At 42.6% G+C, this 21,317-nt stretch overlaps 1 protein-coding gene across 7 annotated transcripts in view; it reads left to right on the forward strand.

Moving 5' to 3' along the window:
* The first annotated feature begins 1,873 nt into the window (after window positions 1–1,873).
* ST7 (suppression of tumorigenicity 7) overlaps window positions 1,874–21,317 on the forward strand; it is a 250,563-nt gene continuing 231,119 nt past the window's right edge. For 4 of the 7 annotated variants that reach the window (XM_044762524.2, XM_044762587.2, XM_070512249.1 and 1 more), the window contains exon 1: window positions 1,874–2,157. In XM_044762524.2, coding sequence (XP_044618459.1) covers window positions 2,007–2,157 — 151 coding nt within the window. In that variant the 5' untranslated portion in view covers window positions 1,874–2,006. Of the gene's footprint in view, window positions 2,158–2,996; window positions 3,061–21,317 lie in introns of those variants that run through there. The other 3 variants (XM_070512340.1, XM_070512329.1, XM_070512269.1) reach the window with 3 other exon arrangements.

Below are 21,317 nucleotides of genomic sequence, written 5' to 3' on the forward strand. Positions count from 1 at the left end.
CAGTTTTTGATGTGATGAGAGTGGGGTGACTGTGGGCCATTCCATGGGGAGATGGTCAAGAGGGAGCTAGACATATCTGGGTTGTCACTATTTCATGAATGGCCCCATTCAAGAGTGAGCTGTTATCCTTTATCTTTAGCCTGCCTGTTGGTCACCAAGCCCCGTGAATTCTACCTCTTAACATTTCTTTAATCCCCATTTACATAAATCTCTGCATTGGTCATTTGAGTTAGTGTGTGCAACGCAAAATAACTGTGAATACCTTAGTGTTTCTACAAGGCCCTTCAAAATCAGCTCATCTTCAGTTTTATTTCTCTTGACACCAGTCCACATGGAGCCTGCACTCCAGTCATACTGAAGCAGCGCAGTTCCCAAGAGACCATGCTCTCTCACTTTTGCGTCCAAGCACAAAAACCATGTCTCCAATCCCAACCCCCATTCCAGGCTGCACACCAAGGAGAGGCAATGATGAGTAAGACACAGCTGACCCTCCAGGAGCGCCTAGCAGACTATCAGAAAATTGAGGCTCAACTGAGTCATATTTATGTCCCTTTTTTCAGGTTCACTATAGCAAAAAGCCCGGCCCCAGGATGTTCATTTAAACTAAATAGGCAATCCTATTGCAGAGAATCTGGTTAGATTACTTCATCATCACACAAAATAGATGATTCCTGTCCTTGCTGTTTTATTCTGAGAATCCAGGCATCATTGTTAGATACAAAAATTGCGGCATGTGCTGCCATAAATAATTATAAAAAGTATGTATGTGTCAATTTCTCTTCTCCTTGTCCGTATCTGAAACCAGTAGCTGAAAGTGAGTTTGAAATTAGTGAAAATGTAAAAATAGTTCTATTATGTACGTCATAAGCAGGTCCTACATGTAAAAAATTAAAGGAGCTTGTTTTAGTATGGAGGAAACTACAGGTAAGCAAAACAAAATTTATAATAAAAGATTCCGCTGAATGCTCAGAATTCTAAAAATGTCTTTGCCGTAGATTGAATAACCAGCAGTTGCTTCCTTACCGTATAACACACAGAAAGTGAAATTATTTATGGAGAGAAACAAACTTTAGAATTTCATTTGGCAAAGGCAACGCATTTTATTCAGCACAGACAAAAACGTTTATAACGTACGTCTTGTTTCAAGTAGCCAGGACAGAATAAGCCAAAATTATCCCGGAGAATTGTTTATATTAAAAACAGACTAAAAGTTGTTCGAACTGTGATTGCCCCAAAAATTGGAGGATAAACATTCCTCTTGTCAATATTTCTTTGGAAATCCTCTGTGCTGCTTCAAGGAAGACAAAACAAAGCTAAATAGAGTGTGCAAATCCAAATCTTGCTTAATAGAGTGATTTATCTTCAGGCCTATTAACCTGTGACAGGAGCACATCTCTATTTTTCTAGTTGCCCGGGTTTATTCATCCCTCTGAACTTGAATTCTGAGAGAAAAAGAGTAGAGTGTTGGGTTCAAGACCTCGGAGCCCGGCATCCATCATACTGCAACCGAATTGTGGCTCGAGATTAAGGTAAACTACCCAATCGCTTTGTGCCTCAGTTTCCCTATCTATATATCGGGGATTGCTGAAGGGATTAAAAGAGATTATACAGATTTTGGAACAGCGCCTGGCCACAGGAAACCCTCAAGATACTTGAGTTATCATTAGTATGTCCCGTGTCCCTCAGCGCGCCACTTCGCCTGTCTTTCTAAATATTACCATGATCAATATAAATGGCATCGGAATGCGAGGGGGCAGAGGCCACGTGATCCCTTCACGAAGGCCACTTGGGGGGCCTTCACAGACTCAGCAGGAAGGCTGGGGAAGCGAAGGCGAGCGCGCCCGCGGTCGGCGCGCGATTTCCCGCCGCGCCCGAGAGCCGGGCGGCGGGCGGGCTCCGGGGGCGCCCGTGCAGCGGCGGCGGCGGCGGCGCGAGCGGCGCCTCCGGGCCGGTGAATCATCCCGGCAGACACCGAGAGCCGCGGCAGCAGAGAGCAGCGCCGAAAAATGGCTGAAGCGGGCACGGGCTTTCTGGAGCAGCTCAAGTCCTGCATCGTCTGGTCGTGGACTTATCTCTGGACCGTGTGGTTCTTCATCGTGCTCTTCCTCGTCTACATCCTGCGGGTGCCCTTGAAAATCAACGACAACTTGAGCACAGGTAAGGCCGGCAGCCGGCCCGCGGCGCTCGCCCCTCCCCCGCCCCGGAAAGTTAGTGCAACTCGCGCGGGGCCGCGGCCGGCGGGGGCGGGCGGCCGGGCGCGCGCTCGGGGCCGCGCCAGGGCCCGCGCACCGGCCGCCCGCGGCCGCCCGCCGGGGACGCGGTGCCTCAGGTGGCGGGGCCGGGTGGCGAGGCCGGGCGGCGGGGGTGCCGGGGCGTGCGGAGGCGGCCGGCGGCCTGCCCGGCCCCGCGGCCCCTCGAACGAGGAGCCGCGCCGCGCACACGCCGCGAGGCGGGCCCAGCAGGCGGCGACAGCGTCTCGGCCCGGGCCGGCCGCCCTCCCGGGCTCGGCGGCGGCGACGGGGGCGGAAGCATGTCGGCAGGGAGGGAGTCCCCGCGGCCGCCCCTCAGGGTGTGCGCGCGACCGGCAAGGGCTCCCTGGAGGCGGCCCGTGGCCTTCCCCACCGCCCTCGGCTGGCGTGGCCAACGTCCGAAGTGCCGTGGGACCCGGCCGGCCGCGGGCGCCCCGGGGACGCTGCCTGCGGGGAGGCCCCCAAAAGGAGCCGACCCCGGCCGGGCCCCGGGACTGCCTGGAGGCGCCCCCCGGGGGCCCCGGCTTGAGCCCTCGGGTTGGCAGGGAGGGCCGTGTTGCGCTGATTAGACCGGGAGAGGGATTCCCGAAGGTGCCATCAGGGGTGTGGATGACGTGTCAGGTTAGCAAACCGAGTGTCAACGGGACAAAAGGAGAGAGGGGAGTCGGGAATGTATGGGGCTTTTCAGGGCTCTGTCCCCGTTCTCCCCCGGCATGAGGCTCTACTCGCTCGTCCCGTCCAGAAGCCTAGAGAAAGCTCCACATGCGCGGGAGCCCCCCGAGGCTCGGGTCCGCGGTCGGAACTGCAGAGGGTAATTGGAACAGGATGTTAATAAACCTGCGAGCGGCCAACTGAATCCTGGAAAAGCAACCACAGGGAAAACCCACACCACCTGTAACACGCCAGAGACAATTCAGAAACACGAAGTATATTTTGCGGGAAGGGTTGCAGTCCTTGAAGTGTAGAAATAGAGGTCGCACTCAAGTTAGATGGGTTTTAAAAAAAAAATTTCACAGTGCTTTGGGAAGTCCTTACAGTCCTGAATATATATGTGTATGTATAGGTAATACGCGTGTGTATATATATGTATATTCTCCCTAGTGTGTGATTTACGTTCTCTGGGAGTCCACGTCTGGAAATGCGTTTTCCTGTGTGTTATTTAAACTGCACTAAAACAATGTTTAGAACACTTGAGATAATATACTGATTTTATTAGACAATTTTGCTTTTAAACACTATACCTCAGACATCTTGATTACTTTAACTTAAACTCATGTTCTATTTACATTTATTTCATAGTATCCCTTGGAGGCAGATAGGATTTTGCACCTTAGAGTCATCTTACTACTTTAATAGGTGCTGCTCAGCCCTTGGATTCAGTTATCTCAGAGACCGTGGCTTTGTGGCTGTTCATCTCTTAGAGTGGCTGCTTGTCACAATACTGTCTTCCTTGCTTTAGGCAAATATACCTCCAAGATACCCTCTAATCCCGAAGTCCTCTAACTTTAAGAAGTTGTTTGAATATATGTGGTAAGGTAATCCTATATTTATTGATAAGTGGGTTTGATTTTTTTCTTCCAAAAAATTCATTGTAGGGTTTTAAAAAATGCATTTGTCATTTAATACACATTAAAAATTTTTATTTTGGAACACAAATTTTGTTTACCACTTTCTTAAAGTAGGTTGAATAATCCTTGGTGTGTGTATATGTGTGCATGTGCCCTTAAGTGCCACATACCAATGCTTTATGCAGAACTGGCAAGAAGCAAAATACCTACTGGGAAAATGTGTAGTTTTCAAGGAAGAAAATACTTAGATCTCCCAGCAGCTTTAAATCCAGCGTGTCTCACAGATACCTTTGTTGATTTGTATAGGGCCATTTCTCACTGAACTTATAAAAGATAGAGAAAATATAAAGATGAGCGTGCCATCTGGGCTGAACCTCACCAGCCACGTGATAGAGGGAGCCTGAGGCTGTTTTCCCTAGTGACTCTTGGACTTCTGTTTTCAGTGTGGTTTTATGCACATTTTAGTCATAAAGGAAGGTGAAAGGAGAAGCACACAGAGAGCAGCCACCTCTCTGCTATTTCTGTGAGAAGGTAGGAGGAGTGGGGTCACTGGGCCCTCCCATGGTGGAACTTCCCCTTGCAGGGAAATCTAAGTGGGTTCTCATGGGACTCATTTTGCAGTTCCTAAACCTATGGTGCTTGCTCTTCCTGTGACGGTGAAGGTGTCCCTGGAGAGGCAGCCGAGTCTAGAGCTGCTTTTAGGGAGCTGCGGGTGGCGCGGGCCTCCTTCCTCAGGGAAGCTGAGGACGCTATCACAGTGAGGCAGCCGGGTGAGGCAGCAGGAGGAGTCAGGGCTTCCATGACACAGGCCCAGCTCTGCACTTGTAAGATTGTGGAATTTGGTAAAAAATGTTCCAGAGTTGTTTTGAATATCTACTTGGCGTGTTCTCAATAGCTTGATTACCTGTGACAACTTTGATATATCTAATCTCATGTGATCATATTTTGTGGTAAATGTGCTTAACCCAATTTGTTTTTTAAAATTTCTTGAATGCCTCCTATGCATAGGGCACTGTGACAGGTGCTGTGATGGGAAAGATACACAAGTTTGCAAAACTCAGGCTAAATAAGGGGTTTACAACATGGGTGCAACTTCCTATAATGCGAAGTGGAGCAGGGCAAGGCTTCTCTTCAACTGAACCTTGAGGATGAGGAGAAGTCCGTGGTTCTGACTTAGGGACACAGAGGGTGGGCCTCCCAAACAAATGCACGAGGATGTGGAAGTGCAGGTCAGATTCAGACAACTGAATCATGTGGAATTTAAAACAATATAAGAAAAGGACTTTACTTGAACAACGCTAGTATGTATAATTTACATACATATGTAGTATGTATAATTTTCCAAGTAAAAATACTTCTAAGGTTCTTTTCATGGTGTGCCTTAGTTTCATTGTTCTACTTCCCTACTGTCAGCATCTGGGATTGCTTGACCTTCATTGCATTGAGCTTGTGCCATTTAGGGATAAAGTTAAAAGAATTCCACAGTATTCTCTTAGACCACACAGAGAAAACTTCATATAGGTAACCAAATCTTACAATGAAAAATGAATTTTAAGAAGGACAAGGGAGAAAACAAACATATTAAGAATAGAACACACTGGTTAGCTTTGAAAATTGATTTTTGACGTTCTGCCCTTGAGTTGATAAGAGTGTTAAAATAATTCCATGATTTACTGAAAATAGAATGAACTTTAACAAGATTTAAAAAAAAACATGAATTATATTACTACTTGTCAGTTTTCAAGTGAATTCATATCCTAAAACAATGCTTTTCCAGAAGGGCAGAATATTAATTGTAGATAGGAGCAGTCATGCAGGATATTATTCAAGAAAAACAATAGAATAGATTAGTCTTTAAAAAATACACTTACTGGGGCCGGCCCCGTGGCCGAGTGGTTAAGTTCACGCGCTCTGCTTCAGCAGCCCTGGGTTTCGCTGGTTTGGATCCTGGGCGTGGACATGGCACCACTCTCAGGCCATGCTGAGGCGGCGTACCACATGCCACAACTAAAAAAAAATATACAACTATGTGTTGGGGGGATTTGGGGAGAAAAAACAGAGAAAAAAAGAAGATTGGCAACAGTTGTTAGCTCAGGTGCCAATCTTTAAAAAAAAAAAACACTTTATACTGTGGTGTTGATAGCACTTTCTCATCTACCCTCTGTTCTGAGGTTTTACATGCTGAATTTAAAACACTGCACGATTGGGGTGGCCCTGTCGCATAGTGGTTGAGGTCACGTGCTCCACTCCGGTGGCCCAGGATTCATGAGTTGGGATCCTGGGTGTGGAACTATGCAACGCTCATTAAGCCACACTGTGGCAGCATCCCACATACAAAATAGAGGAACATTGGCACAGATGTTAGCTCAGGGACCGTTTTCCTCAAGCAAAAAGAGGAAGATTGGCAACAGATGTTAGTTTAGGGCCGATCTTCCTGGCACACACACAAAAAAACCAAAAAAACCTCACTGCATGATAACACCTTTTCTTAGAATGTGCACCTTTGCCATTTTTGCACCAAGCAACTTAAGTGATTTTCCGATTCTTTTTCTGTTTCCTGAAAAGCAGGTTCTCAAAGACCTTTGAAATCATGTTTCATTCCATCTGGAAAGCAAATGCAATAGTCTGACCTAGGCTTAAGGTTGTTTTTATTATAAAACTTTTTTTGTGTTAAGATGATAAATACAGATCTTACATCACTGAACTGAAATGATACATAACTTTAGGTCAGCTCAATTTTGAGTATTTTAGTATTGTAAATAGTTGCTCTAAATTTAGTTAATACTCTGGATTTCTCGTCTCAAGTGCCTGGTTCCAGTTTACTTAGGTCTTTTGCCCCTGCTCTGCCTGTTTAAAATGTTCTCCCCGTTTGTGAATCCCACCCATCCTTCAGGGATTAACTTGCATGCTGCCTTCTGATGCTTTCAACTGAAGGTGATATTTCCTCCAACTTTCACAGTACATTATCTGAGAAGCATGTAGACAGTTTTTACCTTGCATGAGTTATAGGTGTGTGTGTGTGTGTGTCTTGCTGTATACGTGTTTTATAGCTTCTCCTAGGCTCTGAGTTCTTCATTTTCCAGTATAATTCCTTGCTCATATTAGTTCCTTACCATTCACTGGATGAATGAATCTCCAAGTTGTGGTGTACCGTCAGTTGGGATTTGGAACAATGGAATTGGTTAAAGACATTACTAGGTATGTGCTTCATTTAACTTTTCAGCTTTAGATCGAGGTCAGAAGCTGTCACAAAAACGTAAATTCTATGATGGGTCGTATGCATCTCATTCATGGTGGTCTAGTTTACGAACACATGAAAAGGACAATTTTCTGATTAACGTCAGCTTTGAGTTTAGGATATATTCCAGACATCTTAGTTGCCCTTACTTATTTTTGGAGACATTTCTCTCAGCCATTAATGAAGCAATCTGAATGATGCTTTTTTCCTCAGGCCCTCAGTTTCCATACATGTACAATGATAGCTTTATATTTCTTGAAATTCTTTCTAGCTCTAGGATTCCGTTTCAGTGCCTTGGGATAAATTTCACTGAATGCAGAGGGTAGAACCAAGCAAATACATGGACTCAATGGATGTATATGTTTTTTCCAGTTTGGACTCTAATTCTTAGTGACTACAACTCCAGATTTTATGTGACTTCCTTCAGTGGCTTTCCATCTCACTGAAAATAATATCCAAATATATTACCCTGGGTCACATAGTCTGATGTTCTGACCCCTTCCTACCCCTTGTATCTGAATTTACACCACTCTTTCTCGAGGTCATTACCCTCCAGACATGTGATTCTTTCTCATTCTTAAACATACCTTGTTTGTTCCTGCCCTCATGGCTTTTGCGCTAGCTGTGCCCTCCACTCGGAATGCTTTCCTACTTGATTTTTGCACAGTATTCTTCTTACTGTTCACATCTGTGCTTAAATTCACTTCTTCTGAGAGGCTTTGAGTGATGACCCAGTCTAAAATGACCATCTAGTTACTGTAATATCACCAGATTTAAATTATCTGCATAGCACTCAGCACTGTTTGATACAGTTCTTGTTTATTTATTTATTGCATTTTCGTAGTTGTCCCCCATGTGACTGTAAACTCCACAACAGTAGGGACCTTGTTTGTCTTGTTTTGTCTCATTGTGTTTTTCCTTTAAACAAACAGACAGCCAATTATTTCTCTAGCAAAAATGGATTTATTTGGGATTAGCAAAGAATTGCAGTTTGGGATCTGCAACCATGGCAGGCCATGTACCAGTCCTGAGCAGCAAGGGAAGGAGAAACTCCTTTATGGAGGGGAAGAGGAAGTGGAGAGGGCTATTGTAAACCAAGAGTTCATTGGAGGAGACTGGGAGTTCGAAGTGTAGTGGCTTTTCATTGGTTGAGTTGTGGTAGTCTCTTATAGGCTGAGCTTCTTGCAGGTCAACAAGAGGAAGTCTTTCTTCTTCCTCTTGGCCTCTGCTATGGACATAGGATATGAGAACTCCCCCTTTTGGCCTCCTGACTCCATTCTAATGAAGTTTCCGTTTATCAATTTCCACATTTTTCCTTTTTGATCAAGATATTTCTCTGAAAGAATCACTGATCAAGAGTCAGGTTATTCTGGTTTCAGCCGTCTTTTGTCTCTTGGTGCCAGGAAGGACCTTTCCTGGGTGTCATGTCCCATGTCAGAGGGAAGGTGCACAGATTGGAAACCTCTTGTGCCACATTTGAGTGACAAGGAGAAGTAAAAAGAACACTCAGGTACTCTAAAGTCCATATGTTATCAAGTCGTGGGCATTGGAAATTGTCTGAAGTGTTATGTCATCATCAAAGGTTTGACAGACAAAATTCCAACAGGCCTGGTCCAGACATTCGAGAAAGCTGTCTCACTGGATGGTGTCTGCTTCAATTCTGAGAAATCTTTACTTTTAAGTCACTGGATGATGTGCATGTCTAGCCAGGGTTTGGTGCTTTCTTCAGGTGTGTCATGTGAATCCAAGAGTCTATTCCCTGGAGTTTTGCGGCACAAGAGTTAGGTAACAGTACCTGGTAGGGGCCTTTCCAGTGAGGTTGAAGAGAGTCCTTCTGGAGGTGTTTTTTTCCAATAGACAAAATCTCCAGTTTGCAAGGCGTGATGCTTAAGGTCTCTCTCTCCCTGGAGTGCTCTATGAAAAGACAGCTCTACCAGAACACGGTCATTTTCATTAGAAGCAATTAGGTCTTTGCATTTTGGAGTATATCTCCTTTTATCGGGTATGGGTCAAAAGAGGCAGGAGCCAGCTGCATTGGGCGTCCTGTGACTGTCTCCAAGGGTGAGAGTTTATGAGTTCCAGAGGGGATGGATCTGAGATTGAGAAGCACCAACAGCAGTAATTTTGGCCAAGGTATTTGGAGGTTATCTACAGATTTTGCCAATTGAGTCTTAGTAACGCTGTAAGGCATTGAATAAACCATAGGATTGAGGGTGGTAAGCGTAGTGAAAGTGTTGTAAAACTGGCCGAACAGCACAGGCTTGTGGAAGTACTTGACCAGTAAAATGGGTTCCTCGGTCCCTATGAAGTTTGAGAGGAGTTCCCCGGGTAGGGATAATCTTTTCCAAAATGACTTTAGCCACAGACAAGGCAGTAGCCTGTCTGCAATGGAAGGCTTTAGTCCAGTGAGAAGACTTACAGACCATGACTAAAATGTGTTTATATCCATGAGATGGGAGAAGTTGTGTGAAATCCATTTGCCAAACCTCAAATGGTCCATTAGGCAGTTTAAATGTCTGGGAGCAGTACAAACTGGCTTCCCTGGGTTGTATTTTGGACAAATGGGACAAGTAGGATAAGCACTTTTTGCAGCCTTTTTAATATTTCCCCACCAATATTGATTTATGAATGGTGTCATTTTGTCAGTAGACCAATGGTTTGATGCATGTACAGTGGTGAGGAGTGGGAATTTTAGAGTCTCTGATAGGACTGGATTGTAATTTGGTCCAAACCAGAGCTTTATCTTTTTATCAAACCAACAGTCGATGAACCTTCAATCTTGTTTTTCCTTTTCCGAGGCCAGTTGTTGGGCCTCTCTAGTCAGCTTTTCTAAGTTATCATTTGGGGAATATCCCTTTGGACACTGACAGAGGCTTGGCTGCTGTTGGTTCCTTTAAGGGTGGCATTCCTTGTGGAAATATCAGCAAAGTGATTTCCTTTAGCTTCCAGAGAGTCAAGTTTAGAATGCCCTGGGATCTTAATAATAGCTCAAGTGGCTGGTAAAAGTATAGCATCCAATAATTCCTGAACATAGGGCCCATTTTAAATTTTATTTTTGCTGGCAGTAAGGAAGCCACGTTGCTTCCACAGCATTCTGAAATCATGAGCTACATTAAAAGCATATCCACTGTTAGTATGAACCTTGGCAGATTTGCCCTTGGCTAACGTACAAGCCCGTCTAAGTACATATAATTCAGCCTATTGGGCCGAAGTAGCCATAGGTGAAGGTGCTGCCTTAACAATATCAAAAGGAGTTTCAATAGCATATGCAGTACACTATTTGCCATTGTCACCTCTAAATAAGAATCCTCAGTAAACCATGAGAAGTTGGCATTACCCAAAGGAGTTTCCTACAGATCAGCACGAGGAGTCAGGAGGTGATCCGTTAGCATTAAGCAGTCATGAGGGACTTCATCAGTAATGGAGGGGAGAAGAGTAGCACGTTAAAGTTATAATAGTGTAAAAGAGTTATGTGAGGAGCAGTTAACAAAAGGATTTTGTAGGAGGTGAGGTGGCTGACTGAAGTATGTTGAGTGTGATGAGAATTCAGGAGGGCTTCCATAGCATGAGATACAAAAATGGTTAAAGGGGATCCCACATCTTTTTCCTTGGTGGCCTTAACCAAAAGGGCAGTGGCAGTCATGGCTCTAAGGCAAGGGGGGGTATCTCTGCTGCAGGGTCCAGTGGCTGACCCCTGTGGGTTGATGGTGGGCCCGTGTTTTGGAGTGAGTACCTCAAGGGCATTCCCTTCCTTTTCATATACAAAAAGGAAAAAAGGGAATCTGATAATTGGAATGTCCAAGGGCATGTGGGTTCGTCAAACTCTCCTTTAAAAAGGCTTTGAAGGCTGTGTTGTCCTGTTCTTCCCATAAAATTGGGTTGGGGTGGTTGTTAGTAAAACATACAGAGGTTTGACCACAAGAGAAATTTGGAATCCAATTTCAGCAATAACCAGTTAGCCTGAGGAGATCTCACAGTTGATGCTTAGTTTGGGGAAACTTAGGACACCGTGAAGCCTATCTGGAGCAGGATGTAGCCCTTGTTCTGATATAAGATGCCCTAAATATTGAACCTAGGTTTGGGCCAACTGCAATGTCTCTTTGGCCACCTTGTGTCCCTTTAAGGCTAAAAGCTTTAGCAAGCGGATGCTGTCTTCCTGTGAGGAAATTTGGGAGGGAGAGCAAAGAAGCAAATTGTCCATATATTGCAACAAAGTAGAACCTAGGGCACTTCCTCTCATCCAGATCAGCCATCAGGATTCGTGAGAAATAAAAAGGGCTCTCAGTAAAACCCTGATGCGTTACTGTCTAGGTGAATTGTTTTTCTTCCCAAGTGAAGGCAAAAAGATATTGGCCGGCTTCATCAACTGGAATACTAAAGAATGCACTGCATAAATCAATTGCCATAAAGAATTTGCTTCCAGTGGAAATGGATGTTAGTGGTGTGTGAGGGTTAGAAACAACAGGGTCTTGAGGGATAACAGTATGGTTTATTGCTTGGAGGTTGTGGACAAGCTTCCACCCTTGGCCAGTGGGTTTTCTCACAAATAAAATAGGAGTATTACAGGGACTAGTACAAGGGATAAAGAGGCCCTGAGCCTTGTAATCCTCTGTTATGGGCTTTATACCTTGAAGAGCTTCTTCGTTTATAGGTATTGATTAATTTTAGGGAGAGGTTTTGAGGGATCTCTTTGAATCTTGATGGGAAGTATACTGTGAATTTTACCAATATCAGTTGAAGATTTTGCCCATAAGGAGGGTGGTAGCTGATTTAATAGGGACAAATGATCAGTGTTTCCAGAATCAGCTCTAGTATCATCAGAAATGGAGGAAATAAAAGATGTCAAAAGGGTCCTTTAATTCACCTGGTTGACTGTTTTGATGGCTACTGTCAAATTCTAGAATTATTTCCCCCTTTTGAGAGAAAGAAATCCAGCATGATAGTTTTCCGAGAAGTATCAGCCTAATAAATGAATGGGGTGGAGGAACTACGGAGAAAAGGGTGTGTCTCTCAAAGGGCCTAAACAGAAGGGACTAGCTTCAGAGACAAGAGCGTTTTGATGTTTATTAGGAATCCCGCTCTTTGAACCGCTTTAGTACTCCAAGGCAGGGGCTGCTTTATAGTAGTGGGGTTGAGCGCCGACACTGTGGCTGAGGTGTCAGGACAGAAAGAGACATGTCTCCAATCTAGAGAAATGTTTCTCCAAGCCAGTCAAGAGGGAAGATTGAGAAGAGCCCTCGTAGTTCCTCCGAGCCCTGTCACTGAGAATTTGGAGGATGTTGGAAAGGCTGGTTAGAGGGCTGAAGGCCCTTCTAGAAGCACCGAAATTTGTAACAATCTCTTTTCTGATGTCCTGGCTCTTTGCAATAAGAGCAGAAACTAGGTTTTTGGTTTTGTTTAGGGTCCTTCATTTGCTGGAGTTGAAGATTAAGAATTTTAGCAGTCTTTCTTTTAGGTATGAGAGAACTGTTTGCCAGATTAACTAAATCTGGAGAGGACATAGTTTCCCATTCCATCCTGGTCCTGTTTACTAGAAGGGAAGGTCCCCGTTCAGCCGTTTAATAAACATAGAGTTAAAAGCTACCCGGGTGGAATCTACATCTGAAGGAAGACAAGAATTTTCTTTAAAAGCAGTCTGAAAGTTGATTATAACAGTCACAAACAGGTTCATCAGGTTTTTGTGCATAAGCCTGAATTTTGTTCGAGTCACTGGGCTTTGGGAAAGCCCTAGGAATTGCCTGATGAAGTCGTTTAGTGATGGACCCATCATACAACAGGTCAGCAGCTGGTCTCTTGGTTGTAGTTCTAGAGACCTTTCAGGATTTTCTCAGTTAGTGGTTTACATTCAACCCTGGGCCTGGCCTTTACTGACAAGCATATGAACTAACTGATATGAGTCAGAGAAACCAGGATGATAAGTTCGGATGACTATATCAAATTCCTCAGCAAATCTGTGAGGATCTTCTGTTTCTTTAAGAAAATCTTTCACTATGGCTCTCACTTTAGCTTTAGTCCAGGGAGTGTAAGAAATTAAGGGTTTAGCATTTGGATCCTCAGAAGGCTTAATTTTAAAAGGACAAGTTCTGATAGGTTAAGAGGAAGAGAGAGTGGGGAGAAGTTCAGGGAAAAGGGGCAGTTTGGCGAGAGAGTTGGTATGGGGGAACTGAGGGTATGGAGGAGGTGTACACCGGGCACAGACAGGAAGGAGGTGGAGGGTACTGGAAGAGGAGACTGAGACAGAGAAGCCGGGAAGGGGAACGTGAGGCCTCAGGAGCCACTTTATCTTTTTTTAATTGTTTCACTTCAATTAATCTTAACATTTTATTTTGCAGAGAGGCAATTTTAAACTCCTGATAACATTTGGAAGCCTCAAGATAGCAATCAAAATAGATGTTCCAATCAGTTGTGGAAATTATAGAGCTATGGTTATCAAATTCAATTTTAAGAAAAGTAAGTTTGAGGAGTTCAAAAGGTCCCCACAATGGCCATTGGTGTTCTAAATTACTTTTGGTTGGATTGGTCCATTTAGTTAGAAACGCACATGAGGAATGACCAGTTTTTAAACATAAAATTGGCCAGAATCCCTGTAGGGGGGCGTGCCTTCAAAATATTTAGGTAACTGGGATCCCTTCTTAGAGGTTTTTCTCTAGAGCACAGGAATAATTCTCAAACAGCCTAACCAGCTCAAACAGCTTTAACAGCTTGCAATTCAAACAGCTTGAACAGCTCAGACAGCCTGCAGGCTTACTACCAACCAGTTCTAAGGGAACAGTCCTGTTTATTAAGGTGGACTGAAGGTTGATCTACCCCGTTCCAAAAGAACAGTCTGTCGCCAAGAGAGTCAGGCCAAAGGCTGGACCGGCACAGTTCCAATGAGACAGTCTGAAAGTCAGACTGAAGGCTAGCACAGTTTCAGTAGATACAGTCCATTTTCAAAAGGAATTGGACCAAAGGCCAGTGCGGTTCCAAGGAATAGCCTGGATCAAAGAGTCAGGCCAAAGTGCCACGTGAGTTCTTGCAGACAAACAAGGCTTTAACCAGAAAAGGACGAGGCCTTGAACTAGATCTGGAATAAAGCCTGGAGAGCCTCAAACACAAAGAAGGCAGAAGTTCGGATCCAGTAAAAAGACTTAACCCTCGAACTCCAGGGTGGGCAAGAGAAGCAGTGAGCTCAGTGGGCTCAGTTGTCGGTAACTCACTTGTGTGCTCACCAGCCTTGGAATCATCAGGAGTCTTTTCTGGATCTCTGTAAGGACCATCAAAATGTTGACCTTGAACAAATAGACAGCCAGTTATTTCTCCAGCAAAAATGGGTTTATTCGGCATCAGCAAAGAATTACATTTCGGGACCTGCAACCGTGGCAAGCCATGTACCAGCCCTGGAGCAGCAAGGGGAGGAGAAACTTGTACAGAGGGGAAGAGGAAGTTGGGAGGGCTATTGTAAACCAAGAGTCCCTTGAAGGAGACTGGGATTTCGAGGCGTGGTGGCTTTTCGTTGGGTGAGTTGTTATAGTCTCTCCTTCGCTGAGCTTCTTTGCAGGTCAAAAAGAAAAAGTCTTCTTTCTGTTGGGCTCTGCCATGGACATAGGGCATGAGAATTCCCCCTTTTTGGCCTCCTGACTCCATTTTTTTTTTTTTTTTTAAAGATTGTGGGGCTGGCCTGTGGCCAAGTTGTTAAGTTTGTGTGCTCTGCTTCTGCGGCCCAGGTTATTGCTGGTTCGGATCCGGGGCATGGACCTGGCACCGCACATCAGGCCATGCTGAGGTGGCATCCCATATAGCACAACCAGAAGGACCTAGAACTAGAATATACAACTATGTACTGGGGGGCTTTGGGGAGAAGAAGAAGAAAAAGAAATGAAGATTGGCAAGAGATATTAGCTCAGATGCCAATCTTTATTTTTTTCTTCTTTTTCTTCTCCCCAAAGCCCCTCAATACATAGTTATATATTCTGGTCGTAGGCCCTTCTGGTTGTGCTATGTGGGACACCACCTCAGCTTGACCTGATGCGCAGTGCCAGGTCTGTGCCCAGGATCCAAACCAGGGAAACCCTGGGCCGCTGAAGCAGAGTGTGTGAACTTAACCACTTGACCACAGGGCCAGCCCCCCCACTCTATTTTAATGAGGTTTCTGTTTATTGATTTCCACATGTGTATCCCCAGGATCTTGAGCAGTGAGTGTTTGGGCCTAACGTGTGCTCAGTATGTATTTGTTAAATGAATGAGAAACTATGTCAGTTGGTTGTGATGACTCACCAGTAATACTGTCCTTTAGGAAATGATTTTGGAATCTATCACGTAGTTGTTTCTAAGAGATTGAAGAGTTGTGTTTACCGACTGTAATGTATAAAGATTACCCTGAAATGTCTACTGATGTTCCAAAATATTAGTATGCTTTGATCCATTTTTTAGGGGTAGAATTTAAGGAAGGCTATCCTTCTGGTCCATATTGTAAAGTAAATTTATTATAAAGAATGTTAAGAGTCAAAACTTGATAGCATTAGGAGCCAGTTTGTGTAACATAAACTGGAACTTCAAACATAGGGATTTGTGGAGTTTAGGGCCTCATATTACCTGTGAGGATGGGGCTTAGGATTTTACGACATGGAAAAAGTTCTTGTATGTAGGGAAGCATAGGGTAATAGAAGGAAGATTTGGTTGAGAAATTTTTCAGAACAATATTGTCAGGCATTATGAAACCTAACACACAGAAGCATAATTTGAATTGATTAGAAATAATTAAGCACAATTTTAAGTTTGTGTATTTACATATTCCTCCCACTAACTGTAGAAACCATTTCTAAGTTTGTATGAGAAGCCAGGGTGAAAATAGTTTTAGCATTATAGAAATTTGCTTTATCGCCAATTTTTCTGGCATATTTTTTCTCCATAAAGTACTATGTACTACAAAGAAAGTACTTTGTAGACTGTAAACTTTGGGCAAATTACTTTGTAAAAGACTCTTTCCTCATTTATAAGATGAGGAGAGTAATCTCTATTTCCTAGTTTTATTTTGAACTCTAAGTGAGGTAGCTTTTAGCATTGAGCCCTGAGCATAGCTAGTAAATACTATTGGCAGCTATATATTGTATACCTGGTTGTTCTAGCCCGTTTCACTGACTCTGAACTGTGTTCAGTCATTAGTTAATTCATTCATCCACTGGTTTGTTTATTCATTCATTTGGAGAGGCAGGTGCCTGTAAAATTGAAGTTGCATTATTCTTATCAATTACTATTTGGACATATAATCTCATGTCAGTTATTTTCCTCCCAGTTTCTGCACTTGTTTTCTGTGCTGAACAATTAACATCCTCTAATATACTGCCTTGTTCACAAATGCTTCCAGGTATATTTTGCTCCATATGAGCAAAGGCCATGCATGGTAGAAGCCGTATCTTAAAAATAAGATCGAATGTAAACGTGTTGATTAGAACTAGGAAGGGATGAGGAATTAACTTTTATTGAGTTCTTACATGAGCCAGGTTCTGTGCTGCCTACTTTATCATTGGTTGGTATGCTTCCCGGGCTTGTCCACAAAAGTCTGTTTATATCCTGTTTAAATAGTTATATAGCTGATTCTCTCTTTGTACATGTGGAATAAAAACTTTTCAAAGCAAAGTGAGTACTGTTATAATACTGGATGTACTATTCAAAGAAGCAATAGAAGTGAACACATTTAAAAATGTATTTTGATGGGAAAGTAGCCAAATTTATTAATTACGACAAGACCTTGGTGGAGACTTTTGGAAGGGGTTATTTCTATAGTATACTTAGAAGAGCTTGACAGCAGGGACTGTGATGTTTTCATCTTTGTATTTCCATTATCTGGTCATTGCTCAGTGATGATGCTTGAAAAGATGAATGCATGGATTATGGATTACTTTGAGTGTTTTTAAGGCTTTCCAAGATTGATGGCACTGGTGGTCCTTTTCTTATTTCACTTCACCACCTAAGGTTTTTTTTTCTCTTGGTTCAGAGGGAGTATTGCTAACACTCAGCACTCAAGGCTGAGCTTATTATTTGCCTTGCAACTGAAACTCAGAGAGAGAGAAGGATTCTTCTGAGGCAGTTGGGGCAAGAGTTCAAAGACAAGGGAGGAAAAAGAGCATTCCTGTGTATTCAGAGGTGATTGCCTGAGGTAGAGCTAATGGAGGAATTCAGAGCAGGAGAACACAGAGGGGAAGAAGGGATAGTGTGGTATATACGTGACCGGTCAGATGGTTCGGGACAGCTCAGTGATTGTCCAGATGTGGGGCTGGAATGGGATTGGCATAAAGTGTGCAACTGGACAAATACCACAACTTAAGGAGTGTTTATACTTCTGAAATAGACTGTAATAGGCACAATGAATATTTGTATGGTTGAGATAGTTGCCTTTGGCTTTCCAGCCTGGTGATAGAATTGGTCCCTTGACTGGAATGTAACTTCATATGAGATGGTAAAATGAGAAAGTGCTTTGTGGACTGTAAACTGCTATTTCAATCTAAGGCATTATAGTAGATTGTTTCTCTAGAAGCTTGTATTCTATAGGCTTTGTCTGTCCCAGTGAAATGACAGATTGGAATATATAACAAGATCTCATTTATCCCGGATATTCTTTCTAAAGAATACCCAAGAATTGCTCTAAACAGGATGATGAGTTATTGGATTCTTTGTAACCACAGTACTGGACGTCTGTTTGTTGTAAATATGAAACGCACTCTCCCAATATCCTTATTACATTTGAGATGTTGTTGTAAAGATATCTATAAAGAGTTTTTAAAAGAGAGAGAATAAGCATTGAAATTCATTTTTAATGTTACAGTGGAGCAGGACAGTTGCTCATGTGTTACTGTTACCAGTCGTTCAAATATAGCAGGCATTCCTGCACTACCTACTGAGCTAAAATAAGAAACTGATAAGCCCGGTTAGCTCGATCGCTACTTCATGTTAACTGTGGCTGTGGCCAGAGGAGTCACTGTTTAATTGCAGTTACTTAATCTCTCAGCAAAATCAGGCAACATTTATCTGAGAAAGCATTTTTTCCTCTCTAAATTTTAGGAAACTTAAAGTGTACTGGTTACAAGGATACTCTGTGGAGAACCCTGATTTTATTTCGAAGTTGACTTTAAAATCTTAGGGCCAGCCCTGTGGCGGAGTGGTTAAGTTCGTGTGCTCTGCTTCGGCAGCCCAGGGTTTCGCCGGTTCGAATCCTGGGTGTGGACATGGCACTGCTTGTCAGGCCACGCTGAGGCGGCATCCCACATGCCACAACTAGAAGGACCCACAACTAAAGATATACAGCTATGTACGGGGGGGCTTTGGGGAGAAAAAGGAAAAAATAAAATCTTTAAAATCTAATAGTGGATCTTGGTTGAGTGTTAGTCTTTCGGAAATTTTGAGCAAGCCTATTGAGGACTTTAAAGGAATCTCTTAGCTCAATGAACAAGGACTATTTGTTTTTTATAAACAAGTTTAACAATTTAAAATAGCACAAACAGTTGAAACACTCTGAGGCATAAAAGCCTTAAAAAAAAAAGTGGTTTTTGAAAATAAGCACTTTGGGTCTGGATTTATGTGTGATCTAGAGTCAGGGTTTTTTGTTTTGGAGTCAGTTGTAATTCCATTCTAAAATGTTACTTGATTAGCAATAGCTAATAGCAGAATGCTTACAGTTCTTCCCTCTGTTAAGCTTTTCCAGTTTCTAATCTGTTGGGAATTAGAGAATGAAATTTACTTCCCTACCAAATTGATCTTTTTCATATAGTTGATATATGCTGTTTATGGAGCATTACTAATAGAAGTAATAAATGATGCTCTTGGGGTGTTTTGCAATTTATTAGACCCACTTACTCATTTGGTGCCCCTTCTGTGACATACATTTAGATTCCTATAGTGTCATATAGTAAGAATGCTGTGATCTGCTTTGTACTTTTCCCTCCGGCTTTGCCTGAGGAAGAGGGGAATTCCTATCCTTTGTCATTGATATCTTTTATTTAAAATAAGACAAAATAAATTATACTTTTCTCAGTTCAGGCTCAGAGTACCTGACATTATGGTTTAGAGAGAAAATTTTTTCTTAGCTTATTCGGCTCTTTTAGCAAAGAGAATCTTTTAAATGGCACCCTTATATTTGAGAGATGATGTGTGAATGATAAAACTACAATTTTTAAATATTAGAAACTTGCTTCTCAGTTTTTTTTCTAAACTTGGAGTTGTATGTTCATTATCGTTCAGTAAAAGTCTGAAAATGCAATATAAAAAGATCTTATAGCAAATGTAATCAGTTGGAGAAAGTCATTATCTTAAGAATAAACTTTTTCTTTCTTTTACACTATTTGAACAGTCAGATTCTTGGAGGGAAAGTACAGAAGCGATGACAACATAGCATTAGTTAAGCTTGAGCAAAGATATACAGACATTAATTGCTTTTGGCTATAAAAGAATTCCTAAAAATGTTTGGGTTTTACACAACCTTTTTTTTTTTTTTTTTTTTTTTGCTTGCCTGCAGAAAATAATGTACAATTTCCGGTAAATTTTAAAGGACAGTTAAAGGAACTTTAATTCTTAAAAATGAGCATTTTTAGTTTTTACCATGAGAATATATGTGATGGAGAGGAGTAATAAGATACTTAAAAAAGATAAGACAGACAACCTGTTACTGTTCAAGCTAGAGGAGATCTAAATTCAAGGCTTGCTTGAAAATGGTCCAGCTACCATGAGAAAACAAAGATTTACTATTGTCAGTCCAAAGGGAGAACTTAAATGATATTAGTAAGTGTCGTGCTGCAGGCTGGGACTAGCCAGGGAAATGGAGTTGTGTAGCAGTGGTCAGAGGCGGAGTTGTGTAGCAGTGGTCAGAGGCGGAGTTGTGTAGCAGTGGTCAGAGGAGTTGTGTAGCAGTGGTCACAGACGAGGGCTTTTTCCCTGTTGTGTCTTTAACATTATGGCCATCCACTGTTTCACGTCTAGCTCACTTTCTAGGAATAAACATGACTTACAAGTAAAATAAAGTCCTTTTTAATGTATATTCTTCTGTTTGTAACACTTGCAAAGACAAAAGAAGATATAAAAATATTTAGACATTGACAGTATCTTATTAATGAATTTACATTCCTTTGTTGCAATCACTTATTATCTCTATAAAATGTTATATTTCATTAAAAATATGCTATTGATATGTGAATGCTATTGATAGTTAGCTTTATAGAAATCTCTTTTTTTTTTTTTTTTAAAGATTTTATTTTTTCCTTTTTCTCCCCAAAGCCCCCCGGTACATAGTTGTGTATTCTTCGTTGTGGGTTCCTCTAGTTGTGGCATGTGGGACGCTGCCTCAGCGTGGTCTGACGAGCAGTGCCATGTCCGCGCCCAGGATTCGAACCGACGAAACACTGGGCCGCCTGCAGCGGAGCGCGCGAACTTAACCACTCGGCCACGGGGCCAGCCCCATAGAAATCTCTTTTTAGCATCAACTAGCCAATCAGATGACTGAAAAGTGGCAGTTAGACAATGTCAGTCTTTTCAAGTCGATTTATTTACTGAAGATTTTAAATAGTTTAGACAAAGTTCACGTACTTCTCCTAGGCGGGAAGCCCAAGTATATTTGTGAAATGACTTTATTTTCACCTTGCGTTTAAATAAAACTGCTCTTTACCAGTCTCGGCACATCGCTTTCACTCCTCTTTTCTTAGAGACCCTGGAGAACAAGTAACTGTTGCTTCTTGCAACAGTGTTGTATGCACACGATTCCGTGTCCTAGTTTTCTTGCCACATGATGTAGCAAATTATCCAAAATGAGGTGGTAAAATTCTGAAATCAGTAACAAATTAATGTATCATATGTTACTTTTTCTTAGAAATAAGATGGGTGTTAGTAAATCAAAGCACTCATGATGTGATAAAGTGTTGCAAAATATGGAGGGATTCACTTTCCTATTTATGAGTTTCTATCATTCCTACTTCCTTTTTTTGCCAGTGATCACAAAGTAACTCAGATAAACCTAGATTTCTCGGGCTATGCTGCTCTGGAGGAGCAGGACTAAAGATATGTTGGTATGAATAAGTAGTAACAATTCTGAGCTGGCAGGGTCCAGCAGGGCTCCTATGCCCCTAAGTGACAGCGTTAATTCCCACTCCTGCCTGTGAGTGCTCCAGTTACACTGTTGTTACTTCTGGCTTCTGGTGTGTAGGACCGCTGTCTCATCTTCCTTTCTCACTAGTTCCCGTTTTCGGGGATGTTAAAGAGTAGCTTTGGTCAGGCAGCCTGTGCAAGTCATTGTCCTTG

The sequence above is a fragment of the Equus asinus genome, chromosome 1 (genome assembly GCF_041296235.1).
Source record: "Equus asinus isolate D_3611 breed Donkey chromosome 1, EquAss-T2T_v2, whole genome shotgun sequence".
Taxonomy (NCBI): domain Eukaryota; kingdom Metazoa; phylum Chordata; class Mammalia; order Perissodactyla; family Equidae; genus Equus; species Equus asinus.